Source organism: Chrysochloris asiatica, unplaced genomic scaffold, assembly GCF_000296735.1.
Source record: "Chrysochloris asiatica unplaced genomic scaffold, ChrAsi1.0 scaffold00127, whole genome shotgun sequence".
Classification (NCBI taxonomy): domain Eukaryota; kingdom Metazoa; phylum Chordata; class Mammalia; order Afrosoricida; family Chrysochloridae; genus Chrysochloris; species Chrysochloris asiatica.
In genome coordinates this window covers 2,050,734-2,065,099 of record NW_006408645.1, presented here as the reverse complement: position 1 = coordinate 2,065,099, position 14,366 = coordinate 2,050,734, and the positions used below count along the sequence as shown (strand labels likewise).

Genomic DNA, 14,366 nt, shown 5'->3' with positions numbered 1-14,366 from the left:
AGCCACTGGTGGGTTGAACTGCCAAGCTTGTGGTTAACAGTCCAGCGTTTATCCTACAGCATCACAACAGGACTCCCACTTCTCCTATGTTGTTGTTATGTGCCGTGGAGTCAGTTCTGACTCATAGTGACCCTGAACAGGGTTTCTGAGGCTGTAAATCGTTACTGGAGCAGAAAGCCTTATCTTTCTCTCATGGAGCAGCTGGTAGTTTCGAACTGCTGAGACTTCTCCTATAGAGTCCTTATAAGTTTCAATTGACATTAAACTAGTGGTTTGTTTGGTTTTGAACTGCATTATCTAGAAGACCAAAGTGTCTTCCAAGAAACAATACCTACTCAGCTTCTCCCAGACAGCCATGGACCCTAGAAGGTGGTGTCTTTTTGTGTTCCTCTAGTTGTGAGGTGAGAGAGATGGGCTTTTTCTTTTAAGCAATGGGGGAAAAAGTGCAGCCCAATCATATGTGTCCCTTGTAAAGCTCTGTAAGACCTCTATGTGGGAAAGTAACTGAAGGAGACCGAATGGAGCCAAGGACACCCAGGAAAAGGGCAAGCCCATTTCAGGCAGGGGTGACTGAACTATCACAAACTGCATAATCTCACTGTTCTATCTAATCTGTAGTTACGATTTCTTCATTGTTAAATTCTTAGTGCCTAACATACCTTCACAGAGTCCTGGTGTGGTGCTGTAGGATAAGAACTGGACTGCTAACCTGAAGGTCGGTGGTTCAAACCCACCAGCTGCTCCTTAGAAACATTATACAGGGCCACTAGGAGTTGGAATCAACACGACAGCACATAACAAGAAGCATACGTTCACAGGTCCCTGTGTGGTGTAAAATGCAGCCAGCAGCACCATGAAAGAATGATCTGTCAATCTGCCCCAATAAAGATTTCAAAAATTAAAACCAAAGTAAATTCCACTGAGTTGATTCTGACTCATAATGACCCTATATAGAGTTTTTGAAGCTGTAAATCTTTGTGGGAGCAGAAAGCCTCGTCTTTCTCCTGCAGAGTACTGGTTGATTTGACCTATCAACCTTATGCTACAGCATTGTACCAAGGAAACCTTATGGAGCTCAGTTCTACTCTGCAACACATGGGTCACTATGAGCTGAAATTGACAGGACAACAAAGGGTTTGTACACCCTATGACCTGGAGATCCTCAGTATACACTGAATGATCAAGCTACAGAACAAATACACATTGATTACAACCAAGCTCTTCCAGCTCAAAGTGTTGCAAAAGGCATCTGAGATCTCTTTTGCCCAAGCTTTCATATTGTCATTAGCTTCACAAACTTTGGGGAAGTGATGGGAGAATATTCTCTTCTTCCCCGATCTCATTCACAAATATAGTTATGAGTGTTGATGGATCTGTTAACCGTTGAATGTATATATGATATTTGTTACTCAACACTTAGCATATATACTAGCGTAATTGAGGTAAAAATTTGAAAATACTGCATTTCTCTTTTGCTTTATAGAGTAACTAATCTTAGTTTCCAGTTGACTTGAAGTATCCATTTGTTTGATTAAAAAAAAAAAAAAAAAAGAAATACTTAACGTATTCAACATATGGCATTCAAAATGAACTTGTGCAGAGGGCTAATAGGTTTCTAACCTAGGTTATTGCCTTGAGATATTGTTGTTGTAAAGTACCATCGAGTCAATTCCAACCCATAGCAACCCTGTACAGGGTTTCTGAGGAGCAGCTGGTGAGCTTGAACCACCAGCTTGTAAGTTGCTATGATGCTGGAAGCTATGCCACCATTATTTGAAATACTGAGAGGGTCACCCATGGTGGAAAAGTTCCAGAGGAACTTCCAGAGTAAAAGAGAAGGCGATGCACATCACTTCTGAAGGGTTAGCCACTGAAAACCTTACGAGTAGCAGTAGAACACTGTCAGACAGAAGTTGAGCCCCTCAATTTGGAAGGCATGCAAACTATGACGAGGGAAGAGCTGCTTTCTCAAAGTAGCATTAAACTTAATGATGTGGATGGAGTTAAGTTTGGAGGGATCATCATTTGCTGATGTGGCATAACTCAAAATGAGAAGAAACATCCATTAACAATCAAAACATGGAATATAAGAAGTATGAATCCAGGAAAATTGGAAGTTTTCAAAAATGAAATGAAATGTATAAAGACAACTATTGTAGGCAACAGTGAGCTGAAATGGACCATTCTGAATCGGACAACCATACAGTTTGCTATGCTAGGAACAACAATTTGAAGAGGAATAGTATTGCACTTATTGTCAAAAAGAACATTTCAAGATCTATCTTGAAGTACCATGCTGCCTGAACTAGGATAATACCTAGAAGAAAGACCAATTAATACCACTATTATACAAATTTATGCCCCAACTACTAAAGCAAGTGATGATAAAATTGAAGAATTCTACCAACTTCTTCAGTTTGAAATTGATCAAACATGCAAACAAGATGTATTGGTAATTACTAGTGATTGGAATGCAAAAGTTGGAAATAAAAAGGAAGGATCCATAGTTGGAAAACATGACCTTGGTGATAGAAATGATGCTGGAGATCACATGATAGAATTTTGCCAGACCAGTGACTTCTTTGGGAGTCCTGGTGGCACTGTGGGTTAATGAGCTAGACTGCAAAGTCATTTGAACTGCAAGGTCGGTGGTTCAAGCTCACTAGCTGCTCCTTGGAAACCCTATACATGGTCACTATGGGTCAGAATCAACTCAACGGCACTTGACAACAATAACAAATGACTAATTTATTGCAAATACCTCTTTTTAACAACATAAATGGTGACTACACACATAGATCCCACCAGGCAGAATACACCAAAACTATATTGACATCTGTGGAAGAGATTGTAGAAAAGTTCCAGATCATCAGTCAAAACCAGGCCAGAGGTCAACTGTGGAACAGATCATCAATTGCTCATATGCAAGCTCAGACTGAAGCTGAAGAAAATTTTAAAAAGTACACAAGAACCAAAATATGACCTTGAGTATATCCTACATAAACTTACAGACCATCTCAAGGACATATTTGATGCACTAGACACTAATGAATGAAGACCAGAAGAGTTAGGGGATGACATCAAGAATAACACATGAAAATAGCAAGAAGTCATTAAAAAGGCAGGAAAAGAGAAAAGACCAAAGTGGATGTCAGAAGGGACTCTGAAACTTGCTCTGGAGCACAGAGAAGTAAAAGCTACTGGAAGAAATGATGAAGTAAAAAAAGAGTCAAAAAGAAAAAGTTCAAAGAGCAGCTTGAGAAGACAAAGTCAAATATTATAACAAAGTATGCAAAAACTTGGAGTTAGAAAATCAATAGGGAAAAACATGCTCAGCAGCTCTCAAGTTGAAAGAACTGAATAAAAAATTTATGCCTCAACTTGCCATATTGTTGAATTCTATGGTCAAAATATTGAATAATGCTGGAAACATCAAAAGAAGATGAGAGGAATACAGAGAATCACTGTACCAAAAGAACTGGTTGATGTTCAATCATTTCGAGAGGTACCAAAGGATCCAGAACTGATGGTATTGAAGGCGGATGTCCGAGCAGCACTGAGGTATTGGTGAAAACACAACTCCAAGCCTTTAGTTTGGAATCCCCTCAACAGCAGGGCTGTCTCCATGTATCATCGGTCCACTTGACCCTCACCTGGGCACTGTTCCTGGGGAAACATGGAACAAGGAAGGGGGCATTGGCCTATTCTCCAGGTTTGAACTCATGCTTGTATAAGTGATTAAAAGCTTGACTGTTAAAAAAAAAGAAAGAAAGAAAAAGAAAACACAGCTCCAGAAATTGATGGAAAACAAACTGAAATGTTTTTAAAAACTGGGTCAGCACTGAAGATATCACATGTCTGCCAAGAAATTTGGAAGACAGCTACCTGGCCAGCCAATTGGAAAAGATCCTTATTTGTGTCCATTCCAAAGAAAGGGGACCCTACAGAGTGACAAAATCATCTAGCAATACCATTTAAATCTCATGCAAGTAAAATTTTGCTGAATATAATTCAGAAAACAATTGCAGCTGTACATCAACAGGTAGCTGCCAGAAAGTGAAGCCAGATACACAAGAAGATGTGGAATGAGGGATATCATTGCTGGTGACAGATGGATCTTGGCTGAAAGACGAGAATGCTAACAAGATGTTTACTTGTGGTTTATTGACTATGCAAAGTCATTTGCCTGTGTGGATCAGCACAAATTATTAACATTGTAAAGAGTGGCTACTGCAGAACACTTAATTGTGCTCATGAAAAACCTGCACCCAGACCAACAGAACATGGGGATACTGAATGGTTTAAAATCAGGAAAGCTCTGCATCATACTTACTCACCATAATTACTTTCATCATACTTACTCATTCTGTATGTTGAGCAAATAATCTGTGAAGCTGGATTATATTAAAAAGAACATGACATCAGGATTGCAGAAAGAGTCATTAACAACCTGTGCTATGCAGATCACACAACCTTGATGGCTGAAAGCAAGGAAGACTTAAAACACTTAATGATGAAGATCAAAGACTGTAGCCTTCAGTATGGATTGCATCTCAAATGTAAAGAACGCAAAAATGCTCACAACTGGGTCAATAAATTACATCATGATAAGTGAAGAAAAGATTGAAGCCGTCAAAGACTTTAATTTGCTTGGATCTACATTCGGTGTTCATGGAAGCGACAGTCAAGAAATCAGATGACTATTGCATTAGGCAAATCTGTGGCAAAAGATCCTTTTGAAAATGTGCAAGAGTAAAGAGATCAGTTTAAAGCCTAAGGTGGGCCTGCCCCAAGTCATGGTATTTTCAATGGTCTCATATGCATGTTGGGCAATGAATAAAGGAAAGCATAGCAGAATTGATACATGTGAATATTTAAAATACTATAGACTGCCAGAGAACAAACAAATTGCTCTTGCAAGAAGTACAAGCAGAATTCTTTTTACAAGGGAGGATGTTGTTGTTGTTAAGTGCCATCGAGTTGGTTCCGACCCATATTGACCCTGCATAGGGTTTCCAAGGAGTGACTGGTAAGCTTGAACTGCCGACTTTATGGTTCAAATCAACTTTTCAATTTAGCTCATTAACCCACAGTGCCACACCAGGACTCCACAAGGGAGGATAGCAAGACTTAATTTATCTTATTTTGGACATATTATCAGGAGGAACCAGTCCCTGGAGAGGGATATCATGCTTAGTAAAGTAGAGGGTCAGTGAAAAAGAGGAAGATTCCCCCAAAGTAGATTTGCATAGTGGCATCAACGATGCATTCGAAACTAAGAGCAATTGTGAGGATGGCACAGTACTGGGCAGTATTTCGGCCTTTTGTGACACTATGAATCAAAACTGACTTGATGGCACTTAACAACAATGATAAATTTCTTTATGTCCCTCTTTGGTATATCAACAGCTTGAAGAGAGTTCAAAGGAGGTTCAGATAGGAATAGGAGAGGACAAAAGCTTACTCAGTTTGTAGGGAATTGTGAGAAGAAGAAACAGAGACAGACAAGATCTGAGACATGAGATGTGTTCTTTAGACCTACAGTGAGGTGAGAGGAACAGAATATGCAGGGTTTAAAAGCTGTTCGTGTTCATTGCTATTTTTTCTGGGAGGCAATGGCTGTGCTGGGAAGGCCTGAGATCTATTGAGTAGGCAGGCTTAGTTAGGAGGCTGGAGTAGCACAATCTCTTAAACTTTTCTCAGTTCCACATGTAGCTTGGACATGGAGTTGATAGTTTTGGTGATTCTCTAGTAAGGCATGTGAGTAGACTGCTTCACCAGGCACCATGAGGTGGATATGGCAACAGCAAAAACAGAAAGGTCTGTATTTGAGAGCAGAAGGCGTTAAAGGGAAGAAAGCTTACGGTTTCACTAGTAAGTTTTAGTATCTGCGATCAATGGTATACTCTGTGACTACACAGACAAGGGTCATCATACAAGAAGACAGAATATACCAGTAAACACATCCCAGGATCTGCATCAGGTCAGAGACCGTCCCACACCTCCCCCTTCACTTTCTGGGATCATGTGTAAGCCTCTCCTCCACATATTTAGATAAGATCTCCACCTGAGGGCAATTTGGTGGCTAAATCAAGCTAGATTAAAAATTGTGTGCTCAAAAAGACAAATAAGCACATTAATAATTTAAAACTATTCCCTTTGTTATAGATTATCTCTACTACTTCTGTATCGCTATTCATATACCTCTATTCCAACTACCTGCCCACATGTATCGAACACTTCTTTGTGCCAGAAATCAACTCTATTGATTCTCAAACAAATAATGCACACATACATATGCACGTGTTATGACGGGGGAAAAACAGCAATCCTGATCTCATCCTGAACTCAACCACTTGCTCACTCAATGACTTTGGGCAACTCCATTTCTTTATCCCTCGGTTTTATCAAGTAATAAATAGAATTGGATGAGATTATTGAGTATTCTTCCAACTTTGTAAACCCATCATCACTTTCTACTTAGTGAGAATTAAACAGTTGGCAATCACGGGAAACTCCTTTAGTCTCCCAGAGCTTGGGCCATGTGAGGGTCTTTCTGGCTCAGATTTATCACCTAGTCTTGAGGATTTCCCATAGCCAAAGGCAAGTGCCCTTTGAAATCTGGCTTCTGCCTATCTACTCATTTATAGAAGAGGTGAGATAGAGAAAAATCAGGGCATCTTGTGATTCTGTTGCTTCAGGCTACATCTCCAATATGAGTAGTTTCCCCTTGGACATTATGGAGAAAGAGAACTGAATCCTGAAGTAAGCTAAATGTGTCAGTTACTCTCTAGAGGATACATAAGAATCTTGTCAATTGCGCGATGTTATTCATGGTGTTTTTTTCCAAGGAAAATAAGAAAGAGAAATTCTGGCCACTGGAATTATGATATAAAATATTCCAGATTGTCCATGGCATGATATCTGCTTTCAACCCACCACTCTATAAGACAGTGTAACAGACTCACCCCTCTGAAATCGACAGCTGCATACATAATATCTATCCAGCCCTTAAATGTTGCCTGCAACAAAAGCAAAGAAAGCACACATATAATTGTATACTTACTATCAACAGACACAAGCCATATAAACCAAGCAAGGTCCATTGGGAAGATGTATTTAAGGTGATATCCCACTCTTCTTGGACAGAATGCTCAAATGAAAGGATATCAGAAGGGAGCTCAAGGATGGGGTATCTTGGATTTTTTTTTTTTTTTTTTCATTTGTACAAGATAAAACAACAAGTTTCAAAACAAAATAAATTTCTACCTTAGAAAATTGCTAGAGATGCTGTGGACCTATTGCTTTGTTTCCTTGATTCTGCCTTATCTCTTCTTCTCTGATACCACATCTGTTTGCACTGTCTGTCCAAGACCTGGGTACTGTGATTTGACCTGGGACTGACTTCCAACAGAGAGCCCTTCTAAATGGATGACCTGGCATCTCCAGCTCCTCTCCTCTCTGGTTAAGTTCTAGAGAGCAAGGTGCCAGGTAGAACATGGGAGGTTGTATAGACCTTAAAAGGACATCTCTTGGAGATTGAGGTGGAGATGATCAGTAGGGAACAATTCTACAAGGCATTGGCTTCCATATGAGGACTATCTCAATGGAGCTGCTGTAATTTTATTAGCTGAGAAATTACTCATAGCTTTTAAAAGTCTTCTCAGAATAAAAAACAAGCCAACGACACTTACCACTTGCAGCAGAGCGAGGTAAGCCATTCCCACATTGTCAAAGTTGACTCTTAGGTTGACCCAGAAGTAATTTCCATTCACACATTGGTTTCGGTATGCAACGATATTAGGATCTATAACTGAGTTCATATCTGTTCCATTAATGCATCTTCTAAATTTTCCAGAAAACATGTTTACTCCCAGAATACAAAATATGAGCCAGAAAATGAGGCAGACAAGCAAAACATTCAAAATGGCAGGTATGGCACCTATGAGAGCATTGACCACCACCTTAAGGAAACAAAATAGAAGAAAAACTTTGCAAAAGGCATAGAGGAATCAATAGTATTTTGTCCTCCCCAGGCTGGGTCCACGTGTGAGGCTGGATTTCTTCAAGCTACATCTTTATGCTCCTCACTGGGCTCATCTCCCACTTCTCTCAGCTAAGTGAGTCATGTATTCTTCATAGTGCTTCCATTCTACTGCCACTGAGAATAATCTGAAAGACGTCCTGGTGTGGTGCTGTGGGTTAATGTGCTAGACTGCAAGCAGTTTGAAATGCAAGGGCAGTGGTTCAAGCTCATCAGCCACTCCTCAGAAACCCTGTACAGGGTCCCTGAGATTCAGAATCGAATTGATGGCACTTAATAACAACGAAAATGAATGAATGACTTGGGGGGACTCCTGCCTAAAGATTCTGAGGGGAAGTGAGAGTCCATCTTGGCTGTCACAGAACTCTTCCAGGGTAGAACTAAAGACTTAGATTTCCCCCATCTCTCAAATTCTACGCACTAGGCTAGATTGAAAGAAGCCCTGGAAAATCTTGGCAATTTTAGGAAACTCAGACCCAAGAGGAGCTAATATTTTTCCCTTGCTAGTGACCTTGCTCCCTTCCATTTGAAGAACATACCTTCATTCCTTCAAACTGGGACAGTGCTCGAAGGGGCCTCAAGGCTCTTAGAGTCCGGAAGGATTTTATGGTCGGTAAATTGATGTGACTGAGTATAGAGATCTGCCAGGAGGAAAAGCCACAAGTAATGCACCGGATGGTATGCCCAGGGAAATTGTTGAAGAATCCAAGTTCTTATTCTGAGGAGGCAGAGCCTACTATGTCCACATGGACTTTCCAGGCCCATTAGCCCCTCAGACCTTGCTGGAAATGGGAAGACATTTGATTCCTTTTCTGACAAAGCTTCAATCCATAAATGCATCATGAGAGCAATGCTTTTACATTACTTGCTTAATGAAAGACAAGAAAGGCTGAAAAACTATTCTGTATTAAAGGAATTATAGAGGTGTGATAATTAAATACAGTATGGAATCTTGAATTGAATCCTGATTGGGAGGGGAAATTAGCTATAAAGAACCTAATGGCGATCATTTGACAAAATTTGAGAATGGATCATGAATTTTAGTATTGATTTAGTATTGATACTCTTTCTACCTTGATCCTAGAGAGAGATTGGTAAAGCTCAGCAATTCTGCTTTTCCCAAACACTGCTATTCTTGGTGAGGAAGAAGTGTTCCAAAAAGGGCATTTATACCTTTTCACCTGGAACCTCAGTCCTACTTTCTGCTTTACTAAATTGGGAAGTACAGATGAGACATTCAGACATTAAAATATCCACATTCTTTCCCACTCTACTGTACTCTTCAGGGTGAAAAGTCTTTGAAATCCTAGGATAAACCAACTTAATCATTATGAATTTTTATATAAACTATTGAATTCAATTCCCTAACTTCATTTAAGATTTTCATCTCTAAGTTAAACAATCATTTTCCTTTCTTATTCATTTTTTTAAAATCCTTTTTAACAATTTGGGTATTATTAGGATTAATTGTTCTTTGGAAATTTGGTAAAACTTGTCTGTAAAATCATCTGTGCCTGGTGCCCCTTTTTTGACAGCCCAGTTTGGGGCTGTTTTGATATTTTTAATTCTTATTACTAGATTTATGCTTTTCATTTTGTATTTGGGCAATTTACAATCATAGCCTCATTTTTATCCTTACAAAAACTAAAGTCAAAGAGGGGAAGGAAGTGGTTATTCAGGAAGAGATGAGACAGATTAGGCGTTTTTTCTAGTAAACCACAAGCCCTAAAATGAAGGCAACAATCATCTTTCCTCCTAACTTACAGATTGTTCACTCTAAATAATGAAATCATCAGGGCTCAGTGATTTGTACTGTGGAAGCTGATAGAACTGAAACACCTGGATATTTTGTAGTCCTTCTTTGATTCCTGTTGAAGTCCTGTGGCATTGAAACCTTTCTAAAATGCCTGACCATAAGATCTTTTTGTGGCCACCAATAGCATTATGATTCTTCAGTGGGCTTTACTATAAACATAATTTGTGCTCATGTATTTGTTATATTGGAGTCCTGGTTTGGCACTGTAGGATAAGCAGTTGACAACAAGGTCAGTTTGAACCACAGGCACTGGTTCAAACTCCTCAGCCACTCCTCAAAAACCCTATACAGGGTTGCACGCTGTGAGTTGGGACCGACTTGGCGGCACTTAATAACAACAACAATTTGTTTTATCTACTATCTTTAGCATTGTTGTTGTTGCTGTCAAGTGCAGTCGAGTCGGTTCGGACCCATAGCAATCCTGTAAGGGTTTCCGAGAAGCAACTGGCGAGCTCAAACCGCCGACCTTGTGGTAAAAAGTGACTTTACAGTCCAACACATGAGCCCACAGCGCAACACCAGGACTACTGCAATCTTTAATTTGTTGTTGTTAGGTGGCAACGAGTCACTACCAACTCATAACGGACCTTATGTAAAGCAGAACGAAACACTACCCGATCCCGGGCCAACCTCACTATTGTTGCCACGCTTCAGTCCGTCGATGCTGCCACTAGGCCAATCCATCTCACTGGGGGTCTTCCTCTTTTTCTCTGACCCTCCACCTTACCAAACATGATATCCTTCTCCAGTGACTGGTCCCTCCTGACAATATGTCTGAAGTATGGGAGACAAAGTTTGGCCATCTTAGCCTCCAAGGAACACTCTGGCTGCACTTCTTCCAAAATAGATCTGTTTGTTCTTTTGGCAGCCCATGGCACTTTCAGTATTCTTCTCCAACACCATAACTCAAATGCATCAATTCTTCTATGGTCTTCCTTATTCACTATCCAGCTTTCACATGCATATGAGGTTATTGAAAATACCATGGCTTGGGTCAGGCACACCTTAGTCCTCAAGCTGACATCTTTGTTCTTCAACACTTTAAAAAGGTCTTGTGCAGCAGATTTGCCTAATGCAATATGTCGTTTGATTTCTTGACTGCTGCTTCCATGAGTGTTAATAGTTGATCCAAGAAGAACAAAGTCCTTGACAACTTCAATCTTTTCTCCATTGATACGAATGTTGTTTATTGGTCCAGTGGTGAGGATTTTCATTTTCTTTACATTGCGATATAATCCATAGCAAAGGCTGTGCTCTTTGATCTTCATCAGTAAATGTTTTAAGTCCTCTTCACTTTCAGCAAGCAAGGTTGTATTATCTGCATATTGCAGGTTAATGAGTCTTCCTCCAATCCTGATGCCACGTTTATCCTCATATAACCCAGCTTCTTGGATTATTTGCTCAGCATACAGATTGAATAAGTATGGTGAAAGACTAACACTCTGTCTTACACCTTCTTTAATTTTAAACCATTCGCCGTTCCCATGTTCTGTTCGAACAACTATCTTTAATTGTTGTTGTTGTTGTTAAGTACCATGGAGTCGGTTCTGACTCAGAGTGACCCTGCACAGGGTTTCTGAGGCTGTAAATCTTTATGGGAGCAGAACACCTCATCTTTCTCCCACGGAAGTGCTGGTAGTTTCGAACTGCTGACCTTGAGGTTAGTAGCCTGATTCGTAACCACTGTGCTACCAGAGCAAAATCTAGCTTATTATCTCATGGTAGAAAGGGCAGAGGTGTTGAAATCTAGGGCTCAAGAGTGAGATTTTCTATGTTTAAGTGTCACCTCCACCACTGCTAGCTGGTTAATCTTGATCCTGTTTCTTAGCTTCTGTATGACTTCATTTCTTCCACTGGAAATGGGAAGTCTCTGCCACATAAGGTAGCTGTGATGACTAAAAGAGGCAGTGCATGTGAAGCACATGGCAACATATCTGGCACAGGTAAAGCATTGATAAATGTGGTCTGTTATTAGGAGTCCCTGGGTGGCACAAATGTTAAGCCCTCTACTAGCCAAAAGGTTGGCAATTTGAACCCACCCAGAACCACCTCAGAGTCCTGGTATGGTACTGTGGGATAAAGCACTGGACCACAAGGTCAGTTTGAACCATAAGGTGGCAGTTCAAGTTCACCAGTTGCTCCTTGGAAACCTTACACAGGGTCGCTATGAGTTGGAACCAACTCAACAGCACTTAACAACAACAACACCACCTCAGAAAGACAGACTTGGTGATCTTCTTCTCAAATGTCACAGCCTTGAAAACTCAATAGAGCAGTTCGACGCTGCAACACAGATACTTGGTGACAACGGAACAACTAACAACAGTATTGCTGTTGTTAGCCTTAGCATCATAACCACTGAAGTATGAATCCTAACTTTACCATTTATAAACTCTATAAACTGAAGCAAGTTGTTGACCTTTTGAGCTTCGTTGTCTGTAATATATCTTGTTGTTGTTAAGTGCCATCTAGTCAGTTCCAACTCATAGAAACCATATATAGGGTTTCCGACAGTGACTAGTAAGGTTGAACTGCCGACCTTATGGTTCAAACCTGCTTTGCAGTCCAGCACATTAACACAGGACTCCTGTAATATATGTTGTTGTTGTTAAGTGCCATCAAGTCGATTCCAACCCTCAGCGACCCAGTATAGGGTTTCCAAGGAGCGGCCGGTGAGCTTGAAGTGCTGACCTTGTGGTTCAAACGAATTTGCAGGCCAGTGCATTAACCCACAATGCCTGTAATGTATAGATGTTGTATAATACTGCTTAACTGGGAACAGATTAAATGAGAGAAGGTATGTGAACAAGTCTCTTATGGTGATTGACCATCTTGATGGGGACCAGTCCAATCTGTTGACTGCTGACCTCCTTTGCGATGTCTTGAAAAGAAATGGAAAGGTGATAAAGAGCTGGGAAATGGAGACTACTCAAAGATATGCTATATATGTACCAGACATAAGCAGCACTTATAAAGTAGATGAATGTCACCCATGGAAAGGTTTGGATCGTGGACATTAAAAGCACAGCGTATGAGGGGTGCAAATCAGGGACTGCTGGTACATAAATGACAAGTACTTACAAGTATTGTGAAGATGCAACAATAGCAAGAAAACAATGTGAAATAGGATGCAAATGAGACACAGAGAAAGTAATTCCAGTATGACCCTATCTCTCTTCGCTCCATTCCCCACCCCATCCCAATAGGACACACATGGTAAACTTACAATCACAATGATGAAATCGAGCCAGCACCAGACACTGGTAAAATACTTCTTAAATCCAAAGGCCACCCATTTCAGACACATCTCCAGGATAAAAATGTTTGTGAAAATTAAATCCATAGTACATAGTAAGGTTTTGATGGTTGTCTTTGACTCAAGGCGACTATCTTCAAATACCTGAAATGATAAAGAATAGCTTCAGGTCAGGTTGAGTATTTGCATAAAACTTCTGCTGACTTTGCTTTTTTACTTGTTTTCCTTAGATGAATCAATTAGTATCTCTCTTGGAAATTAAGGTTTTACTCAAAAAATGTTAAGGCTGAACTTTTCCAATGAGATCTATTCCTTGAATGAGTGAAACCGGAAGAAAAAGTCTATCTCTGCAATTCTACACTACAATAGCTCCCAGGTTTTCATCCCCATTCCCCAGTCTCATCACATCATTTACAGAACTTTTTCTAATCCTTTCAAATCTTACTATTTGATTTTTCCAAAAACACCCTCTGGCACCTATTTTCTCTTTCATCCTCCTACTTAACTGAGAAGCTGACTCTATGCAGTAAGTCTCCATTGCCTATAATAGCAAGTCCAAACTCTTTAGCCCATACATTAGATCCTGCTTAAGTATGAGGCCTATCATCTTTCACTACAAACAGCCTTATATATTTACCCTCAAAGTTCACATCAAGAAGGATTACTGGGTCACATGACATTGCTAATTCCAACTTTTGGAGGGAGTGCTGTATGTTTTCCACAGAGAGAGCATAATTTTACAGTCCCATTAGCAATGTCTTCTCCATTTAATGTGTCATGGCCTTTTGTCAAAAATCTGCTCTCTGTTACAAGATGGATCTACTTCTGGTTTCTCAGTTTGGTTCCACTGATCTATGTGTCTTTGATTGTACAAGTACCAAGCTGTTTAGACCACTGTGACTGTGTAGTAGATTTTGAGATCAGGAAATGCGAAGACTCCAACTTTGTTCTTCTTAAGTAATGCTTTGTGTTTCTAAGATCTCTTTCTGTTCCATGTAAAGCTGTTGTTGTTTTTAACCATCATTGATTCATTTCTGACTCATAGTGACCTGCAGAGGATTTCCAAGGAGTGGCTGGTGAGCTTGAACCCTTGGTCCTGCGGTTCAAACTGACCTTACAGTCCAGCGCATTAACCCGTGGCATCACACAGTTTTTCCATCTCTTTAAAGACATATGTCGGAATCTAGATTGGGATTACATTACATCTATAGATTGCTTTGGGTGGTGTTGGCATTTTCACCATATTAAGT

General features: G+C 40.1%; 1 protein-coding gene across 1 annotated transcript in view; it reads right to left on the bottom strand.

Annotated features, from left to right (window-relative positions):
• The window catches only part of SCN11A (sodium channel, voltage-gated, type XI, alpha subunit), a 173,165-nt gene that overhangs the window by 12,347 nt on the left and 146,452 nt on the right, over positions 1 to 14,366 (bottom strand). Inside the window, exons 20-23 of the mRNA XM_006869132.1 lie at positions 13,087 to 13,260; positions 8,584 to 8,685; positions 7,695 to 7,964; positions 6,969 to 7,022 (exon numbers count right to left, since the gene is read on the bottom strand). Coding sequence (XP_006869194.1) covers positions 6,969 to 7,022; positions 7,695 to 7,964; positions 8,584 to 8,685; positions 13,087 to 13,260 — 600 coding nt within the window. The remainder of the gene's footprint in view (positions 1 to 6,968; positions 7,023 to 7,694; positions 7,965 to 8,583; positions 8,686 to 13,086; positions 13,261 to 14,366) is intronic.